This window comes from Dunckerocampus dactyliophorus, chromosome 8 (assembly GCF_027744805.1).
Source record: "Dunckerocampus dactyliophorus isolate RoL2022-P2 chromosome 8, RoL_Ddac_1.1, whole genome shotgun sequence".
Classification (NCBI taxonomy): domain Eukaryota; kingdom Metazoa; phylum Chordata; class Actinopteri; order Syngnathiformes; family Syngnathidae; genus Dunckerocampus; species Dunckerocampus dactyliophorus.
This window is the reverse complement of record NC_072826.1, coordinates 2,627,088-2,645,934: the sequence shown is the minus strand read 5'-3', so window position 1 is coordinate 2,645,934 and position 18,847 is coordinate 2,627,088. Positions and strand designations below refer to the sequence as shown.

The 18,847-nt window shown below is 42.7% G+C and overlaps 2 protein-coding genes across 2 annotated transcripts; both read right to left on the bottom strand.

Annotated features, from left to right (window-relative positions):
- Positions 1–285: 285 nt before the first annotated feature.
- On the bottom strand, positions 286–13,372 carry hyal2a (hyaluronidase 2a). The gene is made up of 4 exons (XM_054785270.1): positions 5,927–13,372; positions 4,616–5,567; positions 3,166–3,255; positions 286–1,443 (listed from the first exon to the last, which is right to left on the bottom strand). The coding sequence occupies exons 2-4, from the start codon at positions 5,522–5,524 to the stop codon at positions 1,039–1,041; spliced, it is 1,404 nt and encodes a 467-aa protein (XP_054641245.1). The 5' UTR covers positions 5,525–5,567; positions 5,927–13,372; the 3' UTR covers positions 286–1,038.
- A 155-nt stretch (positions 13,373–13,527) lies between these two features.
- tusc2a (tumor suppressor 2, mitochondrial calcium regulator a) lies at positions 13,528–18,775 on the bottom strand. Its single transcript, XM_054785271.1, has 4 exons — positions 18,686–18,775; positions 17,955–18,183; positions 14,917–15,037; positions 13,528–14,844 (listed from the first exon to the last, which is right to left on the bottom strand). Exons 2-4 carry the CDS (start codon positions 18,101–18,103, stop codon positions 14,779–14,781), a joined length of 336 nt encoding a protein of 111 aa, XP_054641246.1. The 5' UTR covers positions 18,104–18,183; positions 18,686–18,775; the 3' UTR covers positions 13,528–14,778.
- Positions 18,776–18,847: the final 72 nt, after the last annotated feature.

Sequence of the window (18,847 nt, the reverse complement as noted above, 5' to 3'; positions counted from 1 at the left end):
GATAGCTCACAGCCAAGCAAAAGGAGACATACTGGAGTCGTGCCTTTTAAAATGACAGGCTCTTCAAAACGCCTTCACGTGATCTATTTTTGTATTGAAATAAAATGTTACCTAATAGACACAGGAGACATACTAGAGTCGTTCCTTTTAAAACAGCATCCTCAAAACGCCTCACGTCATCTATTTCTGTATCGAAATAAAATGTTAACCTAATAGACACAGATTTAATAGAGTTCAAGGGAAACATTGTGTTATGGAATGAACGTGTATATTTTATGCTCAAAAATAGGCTGATGTAAAAAACAAACAAAAAACCCACTAAACTCTCCTATTATGTGGTTTCCCCCGCAACTAGAACTAAAAAATAGCTCTTGGTTTAACAACAACCTGCAATTACTTGAGGAGGGGGAAGAAGTTAGGCCCATTCAAAAAACAAAGCTGATAGGAGCTAACACTAACAGTATGTCAGTGCTAACAAACATGATTATTCAACACGCATTTTAATTAGACAGGACAGCGAGAGGAAGTACATGTGTTTATAAAGTGGCACATATTAGCTCTTTACATCTGCAGCGAAAACTGTAGCTGAAATACGCAATTTCTCTTCAGAATAAATGGAGCAACACAGAACAAATTAAAGGAGCAGTAAAGTAGTAGTCATGTTTTAGGCACAGAACAAAATACATTCAAATAAATACTGCCATGGCTTTTGTAAAATCTATCCAATTTTCATATCATTGTGGAAAAAACAAATATCAGGCACTTCTTATGAATCATTCTTCTCGCTTGGCAACTGACATCCATGCACTCATTCGTCACATTTCCCTCAATAAACATCCTGGCTGTGAGAAACGGGAATCTGACACCTTGGGGAGACCAGGAAACAGAGCAAAAATGTAAACACGATCATTCCAGCAGGCCCTCTTTAGGTGAAAAAGTTACAAAAAGAACTTCTTTCCCCACTTGCAGTGTTGCAATTTGACTTTGTGTTATTGTTTGTGTTTTTACAGCATTTGAAACACACCTGACCTCGGGAGTCTACAGTACATTGGGCACACTGGTAGAAAGGAGCAGCAAGATCACACACTGCAGTGTTGATGCGGATGCCCGATAGGCTGTCCCTTTGTGGTACCGAGGGTCCGGCTTCTCGCAGTGCTCCCCCTCAAAACCGCTGTAGCACTGGCACTGAAAGTTGTCGCCGAAACCCATCGTATGTGCTTGGCCGAGCTGGACCGTGACCTTCAGCTCGCCGCTGGCGCTGGCCTGGACTTTGTGGGTGAGGGGGTTCAGGTGTAAGTAAACATCAGTGTCTGGGTCGCGGCGCAGACAGCGCCCGTGGGATGTGCACAAGCTCTGGCTGCACAACTCTGCTGCCATGGAGACGTTGAGGAGGTATTTGCCCAGAGGACCCCGAAGATAAGCATCCAGCTCTGAGCAGGTGGTCTAGGAGGAGAAAAGACAAGAGTCATTGCTTGCAGACGGGGAGGATTATGTACAAGGCTCTTGAATTGAAATTTTTTTTAAACTACAGTGGTGTGAAAAAGTGTTTGCCGCTTTGCTGATTTCTCATTTGTGTGCACGTTTGTCACACTTACATGTTTCAGATCATCAAACAAATGAAATATTAGTCAATGACAACACAACTGAACACCAAGTGCAGTTTTTAAATAAACCTTTTATTAAGGGAGAAACAAAATCCAAAGCTCCATGGCCCTGTGTGAAAAAGTGATTTCCCCCTAAAGCTAATAACTTGTTGGGCCCCCCTTAGAAGCAACGACTGCAATCAAGCGTTTGTGATAACTTGCAATGAGTCTCTTTCTGCGCTGTGGAGGAATTTTGGCCCACTCATCTTTGCAGAATTGTTGTCATTCAGCCACATTGGAGGCTTTTCCAGCATGAAGCGCCTTTTTAAGGTCATGCCACAGCATCTCAATAGGATTCAGGTCAGGACTTGGACTAGGCCACTCCAGAGTCTTCATTTGCAGTCTTCAAGTTGGTTTCAGCTTGAGTTCGCCAACAGATGGCCGGACATTCTCCTTCGGGGTTTTTTGGTGGACAGCAGAACTCATGGTTCCATTTATCACAGCAAGTCTTCCAGGTCCTGAAGCAGCAAAACAACCCCAGGCCATCACACTACCACCATCATGTTTTACTGTTGGTATGATGTTCTTTTTCTGAAATGCGGTGTTACTTTTACACCAGATGTAATGGGACACACACAGAGACAAAAGAAAGAGTATTTTCCCAAAGGTCCCGGGGATCATCAAGATGTTTTCTGGCAAAATTGAGACAAGCTTTGATGTTCTTTTTGTTCAGAAGTGGTTTTCATCTTGGAACTCTGCCAAACAGGCCGTTTTTGCCCAGTGTCTTTCTTATGGTGCAGTCATGAACACTGACCTTAACTGAGGCAAGTAAGGCCTGCAGTTCTTTGGATGCTGTTGTGGGGTCTTTTGTGACCTCTTGGATAAGTCGTCGCTGCGCTCTTGGGGTCATTTTGGTTGGCCGGCCACTCCTGGGAAGGTTCACCACTGTTCCATGTGTCCGCCAATTGTGGATAAAGGCTCTCACTGTGGTTCAGTGGAGTCCCAAAGCTTTCGAAATGGTTTTATAACCTTTTCCACACTGATAGATCTCAAGTAATCTCAGTTATGTTTAAAGAGGGGGGCAATCACTTTCTCACACAGGGCCATGTAGGTTTGGATTTTTTCTCCCTTAATAATAAAAAGTTTCATTTAAAAACAGCATTTTGTGTTCAGTTGTGTTGGCATTGGCTAATATTTAAATGTGTTTGATGATCTGAAACATTTAAGTGTGACAAACATGCAAAAAAAAAATAAGAACTCAGGAAGGGGCTAAAACTTTTTCACACACTGTATATAGACTTTTTTCAGAGGGACTGTTTTGGGACCTAAGGGTAAAAAGTGTAACTTCCAAGAGTGTGAATAGTGTAACTTGACTGTTAAGGGGCCCCGAGAGTTACAGCAGCACATTAACAACCACCACAGACATGTTCCTCCATGTGACTGGAGCTGCTAACTTTGAAGCCTGGCCCAGAGGAGAAATGAGCGCACGCACGACACACGTGACAAGAGCCGCTGCCTTAGAAGCCGTTGCATGACGATGCTAGTCATATACTCCACACGACACGCTTCATCGGAGGCTCACTTTGTTGCTTGCGTAGGCTGCGTCTCCCCACAGGATGATGCCTGCTGCTCCCAAAGCCACGCTCTCGCCGATGGTGGACACCAGGTCTGTCTGGAAAAGATGATGTCACAATGAAAGCAGTACGTCTAGCTTTACCCTTGAAGTCCTGTAACAATGCGTGAGCAGAAACAAAGGGCTTTTTCTGCTCTTGATCACTGAATGGTCATGTAAATGTACTGATGTAACCCACCGTTCCGCCTGGGCTCGATCCAGGGTCCCCGGAATGAGAGTCGAGAGCGCTAGACATCAAGATAAAAGCCTAAATAAAAGCCTAGATAAAAGCCTGTCATCTCTAAGTCCAGCGCGACTCTTAAGGCGTGTGGGGAGTAGGGGTACCTGTTACACTCACCCCCGTAAACCTCACTCTCATCCAGGTCACGGTACCAATGTCACCTGCCAGAGCAAGACTCGAGAGCGCTAGCCTTCAAGTTAAAAGCCCAGGCTTTTGGCTCTCATTCTCATTCTTTCCCCGATGAAAGTGAGCTTTATGGTGGGGGGGTGAGTTCAACAGATGCCAACTGGTGCAGCTGTGCCACTCCCTGACACCGTAAAAGTCACACTGGACGCAGTTGACAGCTTTGGCCTTTAGCTCAAAACCTAGCGCACTCGACTCTGCCGACTCTGATTTGAGACTCGGGCGCGCACAGGGCGGACCTGCTTGGTTCTACTGAGACCAGTTTCAAACCAAGGGATATACAGTATAATTAGTTATCAATTTATTTTGCAGCTTTCAGTGTAAATTCTCAAAAATACCAAATTCAGGAGTCACGTGACTCAGCTACTGCCATCGGACCCTAAAAGGAAACGCCGGCCTTAACAAGATTTACCAGCCCAAACAAAGGATGGCTTTTTGAATACAAGTCCTCGATCGACTTAACCATCAATTAATAAAAATTCATTTCGGGACAATCCCTCTATGAATGTTCTGTACTCCTGTTTCCATGCCGGTGTTATATTGGATAGAATAATGCACCCAGGTGGAGCTGTGCCAAGTCTTCCCGTAGCTTCCGTCATGTTGTACTTCTTGGTTGAGACCGACTCAACAGCGCCTCTGTTGTTTGCCGCAAGTAGTGCGCTTCATTTTGCCTCGGAGACAAGGAGTCAAGACACGATGAATGAATCATGTTCATCCTAATAATCAGAGACTCCATGTGACCTTCAGTGACAGCTCGTATTTGTTCTTCTGTGCTCAGGAAGCCATCAAAAGGGTGTTAGCGCGTTATTAGAAGGGACCACCACCCATCCGCCCAGTGTGCTATCAGCACAGGAAAGGACTGTGCTTGCCGATAACCCCACCGAGCTGCCACTGATCACACAGTAACTCAGATTGAAAGTGGAAAAAAAAGACGCTTTCGTCCAAAAGGTCACAGACAGACATGTGACATTTCAGGACCGGTACCAGTAAGCTCACCTCTGTCAGCTGTTCCAGAGAGTTGATGTACGTGGGCCGCGTGTACACAAAGACGGGCCGAGCAAGCCCGTCGCCCGACGATGCCAAGCGCATCCCCTCCTTGACTCGGTTCCTGACAAACTGTCGCCCGGAGGCCGAGGAGCGCAGCACGGTGCCCATGTAGATGGACGGGAAGAGCGCCGTGCTCTCGGTCCACAGCCACTTGAGCTGCTCGTTGCGCGCCACCTCCACGTCGGGGCAACGCCCCGTGTAGTTCTCCAGCGTGCGCCTGTAGTCGTGATTGTAGCAATCCGGGAACAGGTAGAACCCCCACAGCTGCTTGGGTCTCAGGCTTTTGGCCCGCTTCAGTGTCTCCAGCATGAACTTCTTAGCCGACATCTCAAACTCCTGCTGGGCTACTTTGAACACCTGCTCAGTCGGCCAGGTGGGGTTCTTCTGGCGCACCAGCTCGCGGGAATGTTTCCGGTAAATGTCCTTGGCTTCCCAGTTGCGTATCCAGAGGGGGCGCCACTCTTCCCAGTCGATAACCGCCAGGCCTTTGGCGTCTGACTCTCTTATGTACTTCTTCACCCCCACCGGCATCTCGTCCAGGTGTTGCACAAGACTGGACACCTGCGGAAGACCCCCGTTCACAGGTGTCCCATCTGGCTCATAGTAGGGGTACAAACCCATGCGGTCCTTGTAGAAGATGGTGAGGTTCTGTCTGACGAAGCCCTCATTGGGAGAGGCCACGATCTGAAACTGGTCCAGCTGAAGGGCAATGCGATGGCGAGGGAAACAGTCCTCTGTGGGGGCGTTCCACGCTAGCAGCAGAGGCTTCTGGGAGTACAGTGGCCATCTTGTGGCTTTCAGCTCAAAAGCAGCCAGTCCATCCGACACCAGAACAATCAGCAGCAGAGTCCAGTGCATGTCTCCTGATGGCTACTGACACAATAGACTGGCACTCTCTGATCTGGAATTAGCACACAACACGTACTGTTTCAGTCACTTTTCTATGAGTGGTTGTAAGAAACATCCCTTTGAAATACCCCAAGTGTAACCCTGACAGTAACAAAAACGGAGGTACTTGCATAGCAAAGGATTATGGAGGAAAAAAAAGAGATCCATTGACCTCCGCCGTTACACACTACTAGCACAATAATCAACACATCGTTAAATGACAGCGTCAGTGAAATATTTGCACAATTGTCTTTTGAAATCCATTTTGATACACTTTAAATTGAACCACATTCTTGTACCGTTACAAAAATAACTTCAGTTGAAATCAGAAAAAGTTCATGGATAAAAAGTAAATTCTGCGGGTGAACTTACCTTTCCTGTCAGTCCGGAGAAGCATTCCCACGAGCCGAACGTAAATCAAGCCGCCGTTTGTGTTTTGTCAAATCAAATGAACATTGTTGGAGGTTTAAAAAAAAAAAGTAATAAAGTTGAAGTAGTAGATCACATTGTCTCCCGGCGAACTGAGACAGGAGCAGCTGCCCCCTGCGAGGTTGGAACACGCAAACCCCACTGAGGACATTTCCATTAGGAAAAAGAGGAAGTGGCGGAGATGACAGCCCATCATCTTCTAAAAAAACATGTTAGGACTTTCAACTAAGTATGTACACCGTTTTACTAGTTCTACATAAAGATTGCGCTGTCTTTGTCACCATTTCTGCCTTGCGTGTGGCTACTTATCCTCAAGCTATTCCTCCGAACCCCCCCTATCGAGAAGCGTCGAATGGGCTCGTCCACCAAGTGAGTTCCAGTCTATGTGAGGCAGATCCAGTCATCACGAGCAATGTCAAGATTCTTTCAAGGTCACAGCCGCAGTGGCTTCGCTAAAAATACTATCATCTGATCATGCAAATTACTTGTAAATACAATCATTCAACGTCAAGCTGACGTCACATTTAAACCGACACTTCTGCTAAAAGAACTTCCCAAAAAGACTTCTCAGAAGCAGTGCTGTGACAATACGCATTCAAACGGGAAATGAATGACACTGGCAAAAACGACGATTCAATTAAAAAACTGTACAGTTATGAACCATACAGGCAATGATTTGAGCAGCATTTCAGCATTACTCTCATACAAGTGCAAAAATAAGTTAACCGCTGCTATAGTCATATGTTAAAAGCCAAAAAAACACTTAACGCTCTCGACTTCTAATGATGCACCTTACGCATCTTTATATATTTACAATGCGATGCAATTTACAATTCCCTACAATGCGTAGTGTTCTGCACGCTAGTCCTCCATGCGCTTCCACTTCCTCCTCGCCGTCGAATGTGTTAATACATGCAAATGATCCATGCCGACCTATCATCAACTGCACTTCTGCCACCTTGTGGCCGTTGTTATGGCTTAAAACTGCAGTGCCAGTGGCATCTATTAGTGTGCAGTTGGTCATCACCTCTTTTTGCCTCTTGTGCAAAAAACTCCGTAAAAGACATATAAATACGTCGTTGGGATCGGGCGTCCGGGTTTATAAAAACGTATAAATACGTCTTTGGTATTGAATGAGTAACTGTCAAGTTCTTTTGGATGCAAGTCAGCCTGTCAGGCTGAGAAGATCATGGAGGATGCTTTATCAAGTTGACGCCAGTAAATTTTTTTGAGTTTTATTTCACATTTCAACTCTGTTCTCCTACTTTTTTCCTCTTTTAATTAATATGTTTTATGCTATGGATATTGAGACTCTTCTATTCAAGCACATTCAAGCAAGGTCCCACATCGGTGTGGTTCCCGGTTTATCCACCGAGGTAAAGAAGCCCTATCAGGGCTGCAAACCCGGAGCGTAGATCAAAGCAAGGAAGTGGAGATTTATGCCTTCGGTACCTTCTGTGATCACGGGAAACGTGAATTCACGACCGAACAAGATCAACGAGCTGGCTGCGCTGACAAGAACATCCAGACCCTCAGGGAGTGCAGCTTATTAGCTTGTCAAGTGAGGCAGATAACCTTTGAATCAAAGAGGAATAGCATCAAATTACTACTCAAGACTAATCACAGTTGTATCTTGAAAGAACAAGAGTCCACACCAGTGGTCTCTCCGGTCTTCTCTTCTTAAAGTCATTGAAGTAGTGGCATCTCTTCTTTGTCCACTAGATTTATTATTTACTCTGTACAACCACCTAGCATCATATCATGCATCCCATAGGTATGTCCTTTTTTCCACACTCTTGCTATAAATAATTATTTAATTTGCCCTGATCATTACAGCAGTATAAAAAGAAATTAACATAAAAATACTTGTTAATCAGTTGGTGGCAGGCAGTCGACTCCACGTACTTTAAAATGCAAGGCTTTGATGGTGGCTCCACTAAGCGCTCATGAGATTTGCTGAAAGGCTTTGTAAAAAAACAAAAAGAAGAGGAATAAGTAGGCTTCACTACACCTCTTTAAAAAAGCCTGCTCAAGAGGCTAGACTTTTCAGTCCTATTTGCCTTTTTTTTAAATGAAACTAACGTCCTGCATTCGAAACACCCTCATGTTCACCTCCTAACAGTTCTCTTAACATAAAGAGCGTACATTTGAAAGGTTCTGATTGCTACTGTGTAGTACCGTTGCTCTACAATCATTTGGCCGTCTACAATTAGTGGCAGAAGAAGCATCCGGAGGCCTCACTTTTTTCTGTAGGAGCCTCAATGCGAGGCCGCTGGCTGTGTGTAAAGATAGTTTCTATCAAGCCACCAACAAATACACACTGTTGTCTTATCAGTGGAGCAGCGGAGTCAATCAGTGGTCCTGCTCAATGGGTGCATTTCATCATTTCAAACTTTCCTATACCACAGTTTTATTGCCGTATAATCTTCGTCACTTTTAATTGGCTTCTTTTCTAGTGCTGCTGCTTAAGCGGGCCGTTGATTGTCTTTTTTTTGGCAGGCAGCGGGCGTCTGCTGTGCACATGTCCTTGGTGCCCGAGGCTTGTGTTGACAGGCGAGGGGGCGCCAAACACAGCAGATAAGAAAGTGTCAAAATGGGTTTTACAGCGTGAGGAATGAATGCCATGAGGTGACAATGGGGGTAAACTGACCTTCTCTATCTCTTCGTGCTCTGTAAAGGACAAGACAATGAGGCGTTATCAGCTGTTAGAAATGTCAACCTATAAAAATTTTGCGTGGTTTGTGGGGGGAGAAGGCTCCTCTGACAGGACTTTTTAGCACCACATGACGGTGGGGAGGTGGAAGGGGGACGTTTTCCGCTGTTTGTTTTCCAAAAAACGTTTGCTGACTCACCTTGTGGTGTCACGGGGGAAGAGTGCGCTCCAGGAAAACAATCCATATGAATGGATACTGGGAACAAAGGAACGGTCTGCTTCCCCTCAGGGTTCCCCTTTGCCCTGTTTCTTCCTGAACATGACATCAACACAAGTCAGGGGCAGGCAGGAAGTAAAAACAATGGCAGGGAAAACTGGGAGGGCGCCCGGCCACCTTCACTTTTGACTGCTTGAGGAATTCACCAGACAGTCGACGTAATAAATGCACTGGCCTCAGTTCAAATTACAGAAAATTGCAAAAACCACGGCGCACTGAACGCGCAAAGACACCCTATAAGCAATGGAGGGCAACGAGGGTCTCCTGTAGTCTCCAAGACTGGGGGCAGCAACAAAATGGAGCACTGCAGCAAAGTGGAGACTGCGGTGCTCGGAAAGTATGAAGCCAGAAGTGAAATATCAAGACTTCCGATACCAGCTCTTCATTCTCTAAAATCCATTCTCCAATCAAAATATCGATACTGTTGATTAAGGGCCGATGTGAGGGAATTATGACGTCATACCAATAAATCCAATAACATTAAAAATAGCTGAAATAACTGCCTGTGATGTTAATGGCCTGCCGTAACTTCCCCTGAGCTCACTTGTAAACAAACATTCACTGTTTCAAAGACATTTGGTGGACTAGTTGTACCAAATGCTCCACGATGAGGGGAAAAGAACCAAAAACCTTATCAGCCACCTCAAACGCCACATCGCTACCACGCCTGGGGCGTTTGAAAAGTGCAAAACGGTTTGCCAGAGACCTCCGTGGCATCACGCCAGCTGCTCGGCACGTGTGCCCGAATACAGTGCACCTTTCTAGGCCACGCCAGGTGGCTCCTCCCGCTCTATATTCTGGTTCTCAGAGGGCACAAAATATGGTTTGCTTATCAATTCCATTGATGGAACACCACAGGAAAGAGTCAATGTGTTTAAATACCTTGGTCTTTGGACTGACCCGGAGTTTACTTTCAAAAAGCATACTGATTTACATTTGTAAGAGAATGTTTGTGTAGGCGCTGTGGAAGTGCTAGAGCAGTGGGTTTGTTGTGCATTACTCTGGATATTACATATGTTTCGATTTTTTGTATCTGTGTTGCGACCGCCCTCGAAAACTAAATGCTGCATCTCCTAAATAAACAGAAATGTACATTTTTCTAACGTAACTGAGTGGCACACGCTCCTGGCTGCTCGCTCGAACACGCCAAATCACTGCCATCAAATTGTAAGTGACAAAAATAAAATGGTTGTTTTTCAATATCAACTTCATGATTTTCACCTTCAATTTGATGTTTTCCAAATTCAACTTATATGCGCTTTGCCCCACCTCTCAAACACAACCACTCAGGCCGAATTGCTGATGTTAAATTGTATGGACATGAAGGGCAACTCTGAAGCCGGACACTGAAAAAATATCTACAGGTATATAATATATATATATTTTATCTGTGTTTTATTATTCAGTGTCAGTCTTTTTCTGCAATGGCAAAGTGTATTTTCAATGGCCAAACTTAATGGCAGTATTCTGGACTCAATTTCTATAATTTCATCCACACCAGGTCTTGAGCATGTGACCCTGCTAGTCCAAAAGCCAAATCCTCACAGCTGCTGTCGCCAAAGTTAGCCTCTTAGACGTCATTTGAAGTAGTCATGTGGCCTTCACAAATTCACACTGACATCATTCGCTGCTTAAAATGAACATTAAACATTTTTGTCTTATAATTCAGTGTGCGCTTTCCCCTCCACGAGCCCCACGCGGAGTTCTTTTGGTAACACTTTCATAAGCAGCGATACATGTGATAAAGCCGGGTGGTCCCCAGGGAAAAGAGGTTCGTCTTCTCGACTCCGCAGCACCGCAGATGAAAAAGCAGCAACCAGAGAGGAAGCACATGAAAGTCAGTGACCTCTGGCGCAAAAAACACAACTGACCACATTCCACACAATTACAGGCAGCACGCAAAAAAGGCCTGGAAAAGAACACCAGGCCATTTATTGTGGACATTTGTCAGCTAAAGTATGTTTACATTGCCATTAAGCTTTGGTAGGCTGCCAAGCGGCAACAGTGGCCTCAAATTGTCATGATTGTAGTCTTCGTGCATGAGTCCAAGACTATAATTAGTGTGCAGCACAATAGCCAAGGATTAAGAGAGGAAGCAACAGCATCCTTTGTGGAAGACAGCATTGACAACCTTTGATTTTTGCTGCCATCTACAGGCGCAACACATCACTTTTTCTATGCAGCTTATCCTCACTAGGGTCGCGGGGTTATGCTGGAGCCTATCCCAGCTGACTTTGAACGAGAGGCGGGGTACACTCTGGACTGGTCGCAAGCCAATCGCAGGGCACATATAGACAAACAACCATTCACACTCAATACGCATTCATACGCTACAATTTAGAGCTGGCAATTAACCTAACGTGCATGTTTTTGGAATGTGGGAGGAAACCGGAGTACCCGGATAAAACTGGTGAATTACATTTTAATTAATTAATTATGTAATTACATAAGCGAAATGATTTTAACCCATGATATCTAGTAAAACAAAGTGCAATCATAATAATAGATTTTATTTGTAGTTCCAGTGGAATCTCAAGGTGCTACAGTAAAAAACAAGGTTACAAGGGAGCTGAGAGGTAGCATATGCAGTGGTGTGAAAACGTGTTTGCCCTGTTCCTGATTTCTTATTTTTTTGCATGTTTGTCACACTTAAATGTCTGAGATCATCAAACAGACTTAAATATTAGTCAATGACAACACAACTGAACACAAAATGCAGTTTTTAAATGAAACTTTTTATTATTAAGGGAGAAAAAAAAAATCCAATCTTACATGGCCCTGTGTGAAGAAGTGACTGCCCCCTAAAGCTAATAACTTGTTGGGCCCCCCTTAGCAGCAACAACTGCAATCAAATGTTTGTGATAACTTGCAATGAGTCTCTTACAGCGCTGGGGAGGAATTCTGGCCCACTCATCTTTGCAGAATTGTTGTCATTCAGCCACATTGGAGGCTTTTCCAGCATGAACTGCCTTTGTAAGGTCATGCCACAGCATCTCAATAGGATTCAGGTCAGGACTTTGACTAGGTTACTCCACCAGGTCCTGAAGCAGCAAAACAGCCCCAGACCATCACACTACCACCACCGTATTTTACTGTTGGTGTGATGTTCTTTGTCTGAAATGCGGTGTTACTTTTACGCCAGATGTAATGGGACACACACCTACAAAAAGTTCAACGGTTGTCTCATCAGACCACAGAGCATTTTCAAAAAGGTATCGGGGATCATCAAGATGTTTTCTGGCAAAATTGAGATGAGCCTTAATGTTCTTTTTGTTCAGCGGTGGTTTTGGTCTTGGAACTCTGCCATGCAGGCCGTTTTTGCCCAGTGTCTTTCTTATGGTGGAGTCATGAACACTGACCTTAACTGAGGCAAGTGAGGCCTGCAGTTCTTTGGATGTTGTTGTGGGGTCTTTTGTGACCTCTTGGATGAGTCGTCGCTGAGCTCTTGGAGTCATTTTGGTTGGCCGGCCACTCCTAGAAGGGTCACCACAGTTCCATGTGTCTGTCATTTGTGGATAATGGCTCTCACTGGGGTTCGCTGGAGTCCCAAAGCTTTGTTAATGACTTGCTAACATTTTCCAGACTGATAGATGTCAATTCATCCAAGTTGTGTTATGTTTTAACAGTGGGTTTAATTATTTTTTCACACAGGGCCATGGAGGTTTGGATTTCTTTTCTCCTTTAATAATAAAGTTGAATTAAAAAACTGCATTTTCTATTCAGTTGTGTTGTCATTGACTAATATTTAAATTTGTTTGACGATCTGGAACACTTGGGTGTCAAAAAAGAAACAAAGAAATCAAGAAGTGGGCAAACACTTTTTCACACCACCACCGTATGTGATGAACAGTATCAGGCCGAGGAGCGTCCCTTGCAGAACACCACATGTGACAGGGAGCAGCCTGGACTTACACCTACCCAGCAAAACATATTCCGTCGGTCCAGACAGGTAGGGCTGAAACCACTGCAATGCAGTTCCTGATAGACCGATGATGCGGTCCAGAAAGATGATGTGGTCCACTGTATCAAAGGCTGCTGTTACGTCAAGAAGAATAAGTGGGGCTGGTGATCCTGCGTCAGCTGCCATCAGTAGATCGTTTGTCACCCTGAATAGAACAGTTTCTGTGTTGTGGACTGAGCGAAAGCCAAACTGGAACTTGTCAAACGTGTTGTTTTGCTGGTGATGGTTCTGAAGCTGCTGAAGACAACTATCTTCTCAAGGACCTTGGACAAGAAGGTGAGGATGGAGATAGGCCTGGAATTGTCAACTACTTCCAGGTCTAATGAAGGAATAATCCAAATGAACTTGTATTAAAAAAAAAACAGAAACAAATACCAACTTTCTCACAGTTTCAAATGTTTTTTTTGTACAAGTATAAATCTATCATTTCATTTGATAATACTGTGTAGTAGTGATAGATGTGTAGTTAATGTTCATTAATCTATCTTTGGATTTGAAAGTAGTATATTACTGCAAATGAAGTGAATAAATCCGCTAAATTGCCACCAGATAACGGCTTAATTTTCTTTCTATTTAGCTTGTTCTAAAAATCAAAGTGCTTTATTGATGTCCAAATCAAAACACCTGAAGAAACCCTGTCCTGACGTGAGATATTCAACTCAGTAAACCATTTATTCAAGTATTTCCACCTAGTCAATGTCAATTATATCCAGTACATCATGTTCACTAGTGCAGGTCTGAGCATACGTGACCGAGAGAAAGCTGACATCCACAATATTATCATACTGTATTATGTACAATGTATCCTGGAACTAGACGCCACATTCATACACAATCATTCAAACACACCAGAAGACACAAAGTTGCTACCTTTGCACATCCCACAGAAGGCGTACACTTACTTTTACCAACCTTTGTGTACAAAGGAGTTTTAGGGCCACGCTACTTACAAAAAAACCCAGTTGTTCCAAGAATAAAGATGCAATATTACATGGAACATTTCGTCATTTTATGAAAATAACAGCTATACTACCAGAATAAAGTCGTAAATTACAAGAAAAAAATAAAAATTGTATTAGATCTGACTTTTTTTTATATTACAGAAATAAAGTTGTAATATTACATTTAAAAATAAGTCATATTTCTATGGGAATAATGTAGAAATATTACAAAAATAAAAGTATTAAATTACAAAAGAAAATATAGTGTATTAAAATAACACTGTGATATTAAGAGAATAAAGTTGTACCATTAAAGAATAACTTAATATTAACAGGATTTAATATTAAAAGACAAATGTTGTAATTTTATGAAAATACATTTTATGAAAATTTGGGTTTTTTGGGACGATAAAGTAATAGTATGTGATTGGAAGAAAAAAATAAAGCCAAAAATCTTCCTTTAAAGAGAAAAATCATGTAATGAGACTAAAGATTAAAAGAAAAATGCTGTCATTTTACTGTTTGGCTGTTGAGGATTTTCTGAAGTTGTATTTTCGTTACACAAACACATTCCCGCTACGTTCTCGCAGTATTACTTTTTACTCTCTGAAAAAATGTAACTTTATTCTCATAATATGACCACTTTTACTGTACCACCACCAGCTTATTCTCATATTTGACCATTTCTTTTCCTTTCAGTGTGGCCCTAAAAGTCCTCTGTGTTGTCATCACAAAAAGCAGGTCAGGAGAGAAATACAGCATCGAGTGACTGATGTCTTCTCAAACACACTGGCGTGTGCGCGTGCGTGTGCGTGTATGACATTATTAGAATATTTGACGTTTTCTGTCTCTGTAGACCCCACAGTTAATGTCTGAATGTCCAAAATAAAAGACGACTCAGGTCTGACCTCTTCAGTCCAGTAGGAGTACTTCATATGAGATTTTCCATGAGTAAAAAAAGCGTCACATCTCACAAAGGATGATGGGGAAGTCCACATGAATGCAGGGATGGTCCAGCTTCACAATGCCCTGTAAGAAACACAGAAACAAACAAGAATATTCAAAGTGACGTTTGAAGTCGTGACCGGTAAGACCGTTCACCTGTGGAATCAGATTCTTTTGGATCCTCTTCAATTTGGACTTTTTCCTGCCGTTTTTTGTCACCACGGTCTCTTCGTAAAATTCGTGGGCGAGGTCGCCGTCCTCGTCGTAGTACAGCGAGCTGCCGACACAACACGGAAATGAAATAAGAGGCATCACAGTAATAAAATACAGTGGAACCTCCGTGCTTCATCAAAATCTGTAAACCTCTCATTTCTGCAAAGAAGAAGAATGTACAGGCATCCCTCGCGATATTGCGGTTCAAGTATCGCTCCCTCGCTATATTGCGTTTTTTTCAAAAAATAATTAATACATGATGGCTGTTTCGTGGTAGACTATGGTCTATTATTAGTCAAAACATTTGGAAATACAGGTGATATGTTGTATTCTGGTAACTCGGCAGCAGTAACGACACAAAACATTGCGACATTACCTTAAATTACCTTAACACTGCATGAAGTCAGCCATTGCATGTCTGACATGAGTGAAAAAAGGTATCCTCCCATTCCGTGTGGAAGTAGTACGTTTTTGGCTTCTTCGGTTTAGAAGAAATCAATTCGAGGTTAACTGGTTAGCTCGCTAGCTAGCGGCCGTCTCGAGTCCCTGCAGCATAAGAGTTGCGCAATGTGATGTAAACAATGAATAATAGGAGTGTAAAGGTGACTATAGGGGTGTTATTTAATGTCTACAGGGATCTAATAATGTTAAAAACCTTACTTAGAAAGTCATAAACTGGTTTTCTATGCTCTAACTACCAAAATAGTCCATTTATTAACGTTGAATCCTATACACGAAACATTGAACACTGAAACCGCTATAAATGACAACTACACCTGTTCCAGGGCCAAACTGTTACCGTGATAAAACCTTCATCATTCATTCATTCATTATCTTCAATGTCTTAAGTCACATTTTACCATGACAGTCCTTGTTTATGGCGGTTAATCGGTTCCAGACCCGACCATGGTAAGTATGATAAGTTTATAAATGGAATCGTTTCACAGTTACAGCATAGAAAACCTGTTTATGACCTTCTAAATGCGGTTTTTAACATTATTAGAGCCGTCTAGACATCAAATAACACCCCCTTGGGAGTGAAAAAGCCATTGAATACATAAGACTTGAGCTTGTGTGTGTTGCTATGAATGCCTTTCCTAGGGGAGATGAGGGAGGGGCGTCCAGGAAGTGACGTCAGGGATTCCGAGTTGAGTATCAGCTTGGCTTGGGTTACGGCACACAGTATCCAGTGTTTTTATTAGGGATTATTGAGCCGTTTGGGAGATAATTCAAACCTGCAATAAAAGCCTGTTGAACCAGTGATCAAGGCTGCCGCTTGTGTCTCACAAACATTACAGTAACATTACTGGCACCGCCTGACCAGTGTAGAATACTACACACCATCAACATCTTTGAATGCTTTATTTTAGTTCATTTAGCCATTTTTATGCTTGAAAATATGCTTAATTTAGGCAAAAAAGTAACATTTGCTGAAATATGACTAATAATAGGCCACTTTCAACCACGAAAGAGCATGGTTTTTATTAATTAATCTTTCTGAAAAACCGTGATAAAGTGAAGTTCAAAGCTGAACCTTACCACTTTCAAGACTGAAAAACACGCTTGTTCCGCACTGCTTTGAACAGATAACTCTTTAAAACGTACATATTTGGTAGTACATCACATTGCAATCTCTGGTTTCTTGTCTTTTGTTATGCACTATTTGTTCTCAACTCTGCTTTTTGGTTTTCACTTTCCACTGTTATTTTCCTATTCCACATTATTATGCACAACAGAGTTTCAAAGCATTTCACTAGTTGTTAAGAGCCAAAAATGGTCATTTGTTGAATTTGCTGCATATTTCAGGTCATATTTCCTGAAAGTAAAAGCTATCTCAATGACTAACGTTTGAACAGGCCAAGTTCCATGTAAACATAAGATCCCTTCTTTGATACAACCTTCACAAGTCTTACATTGAACTTTGGGGTTTTTGGAGCATTTCTGCTTGAATGTCTTTGCAAGATGTCACAACAGCCTCCCACAGCTGCTGTTCAGTTGTGATTTGCCTCCCACCCTCATAAATTTTTTGCTCGACGATGCTCCATAGGTTCTCAATTGGGTTGAGGTCGGGGGAGAAAAAGGGGCCAAACCATGAGTTTCTCTCCTTCTATGCCCATAACAGCCAATGACAGAGAGGTAGGTATTCTTTGCATCATGAGATGGTGCTGTGCCATGCATGAAGGTCATTTTGCTAAAGAAGGTACGGTTCTTCACATTGTACCATGGAAGAAAGTAACCAGTCAGAAACGCTACATATTTTGCTGAGGTCATTTTCACACCTTCAATGACCATAAAGGGCCTACCAGCTCTCTTCCGATGATTCTGATCTAAAATATTTGTCTGGCAGAAACCTTTCTCACTATGCCTTTATCAGCCCAATCCCGGCTGTCATCTGAATCAGCCACAAATGTATTCGGCGTACGAATGTTTTTGTAAATTATCATGCCTTGTCCAAGGCACTGCAATATTTGACGCTGTTTTGTCAGCAGGGAGATCCTTTTCCTTCCCATGTTGCTTGAAATCTGTGGCATGCTTAATAATGTGGAACATCATTTTTAAGTAGTTTTCCTTTAATTGGGGTCACCTGGCAAAATAAACTAAACTAATGATGACAGTTGTCCGAGATTGGTATCAGTAATTCAAAGAGCCCCAAGACACAGTGCCATCCATGAATTTCATTGAAAAACAAAAAAAGTATGTTTATGATAGTAAAATCCTATTTGCAGTGTATGAACACATTACCTGTATTATCACCTGTATTATCATATATTTCTAAATTATTACCGACTTATGGTGAATGAGATGTGTTTATGACCTTTTTGGAGAAATAAATAAATACATTCAAATAATCCACAGTAATAGCTGTCATACAAGTGTAAAAAGAAGTCAACTGATGCACAGTAAAAGTGCTGTGGCCAAATAAATGTTGATATGAAGGGCAATAAATCATGTCTATGACAAAGACATCTTGTTGCAATTACCTCCTCCTGGTAAAAACAAAAGGTGTGGCGTTCCTGGAACATTTGAGTCGGGCCAGGGTCTGCTCGTTACCATCACTGGCAGAGTCACCTGCAGCTCCACTGCCTGAGAAAGGCCACACACCTTTGGCTTTGGATCCACTTCCTCCCATCCTCAGAGGCAAGGCATTCTTACTGCTCAGGTGAAGCTCTCATCTAGGCCAGCCTCTTCATTCCTCAATACCAAAGGGACCTGAAAATTAGACATAGACATATTATTAATCAGCGTAGGTCTTGTATTAGATTGCTTTACATCGTGAAATGGTACTACGAACAACCAACCATTGGGTTAATGTTGATGTTATCTAATAGGAAACACAAACTATCTTGAACAGTACGATCATAAAAGCTGCTCTTGTTGGGAGCCATTTGTTAGCTTCATACGCTATCCTTCAGAGATGCTATCATATCGACTCTGACATCATTAATAATGCTTGGCAACACTCCACATCGCGTCATAAACTTCCCCGCATTGTCTTACTTAAACATGAACGTTACAATACTACAAAATAATAACAAACTAACGGTAACCTAGGTGAGCTATGCTAACTCATTAGCCTCTGACGCAGGTTAGCAACAGGAGCTACACCGTACGAAACACCTGTCGCCAGTCGTTTGTTTAAAAAAAAACACCCACATTTTAACCTCTTAAAATGCACTACCAAACTGTCATTAAAAATGCTACACAGGTTTACCTTCTCTTGCACCGTTTAACCACCATGACTCGAAGCGTTCGTTGCTATGGTGGTTGTAGTGACGATGGGATCACCTGACCTCAAGCTAACCACTGCTAGCTAGCGTTCACGATACATAATACATGAGCATTGTTAAAAAATATTAATCCTTTAAGACAATTT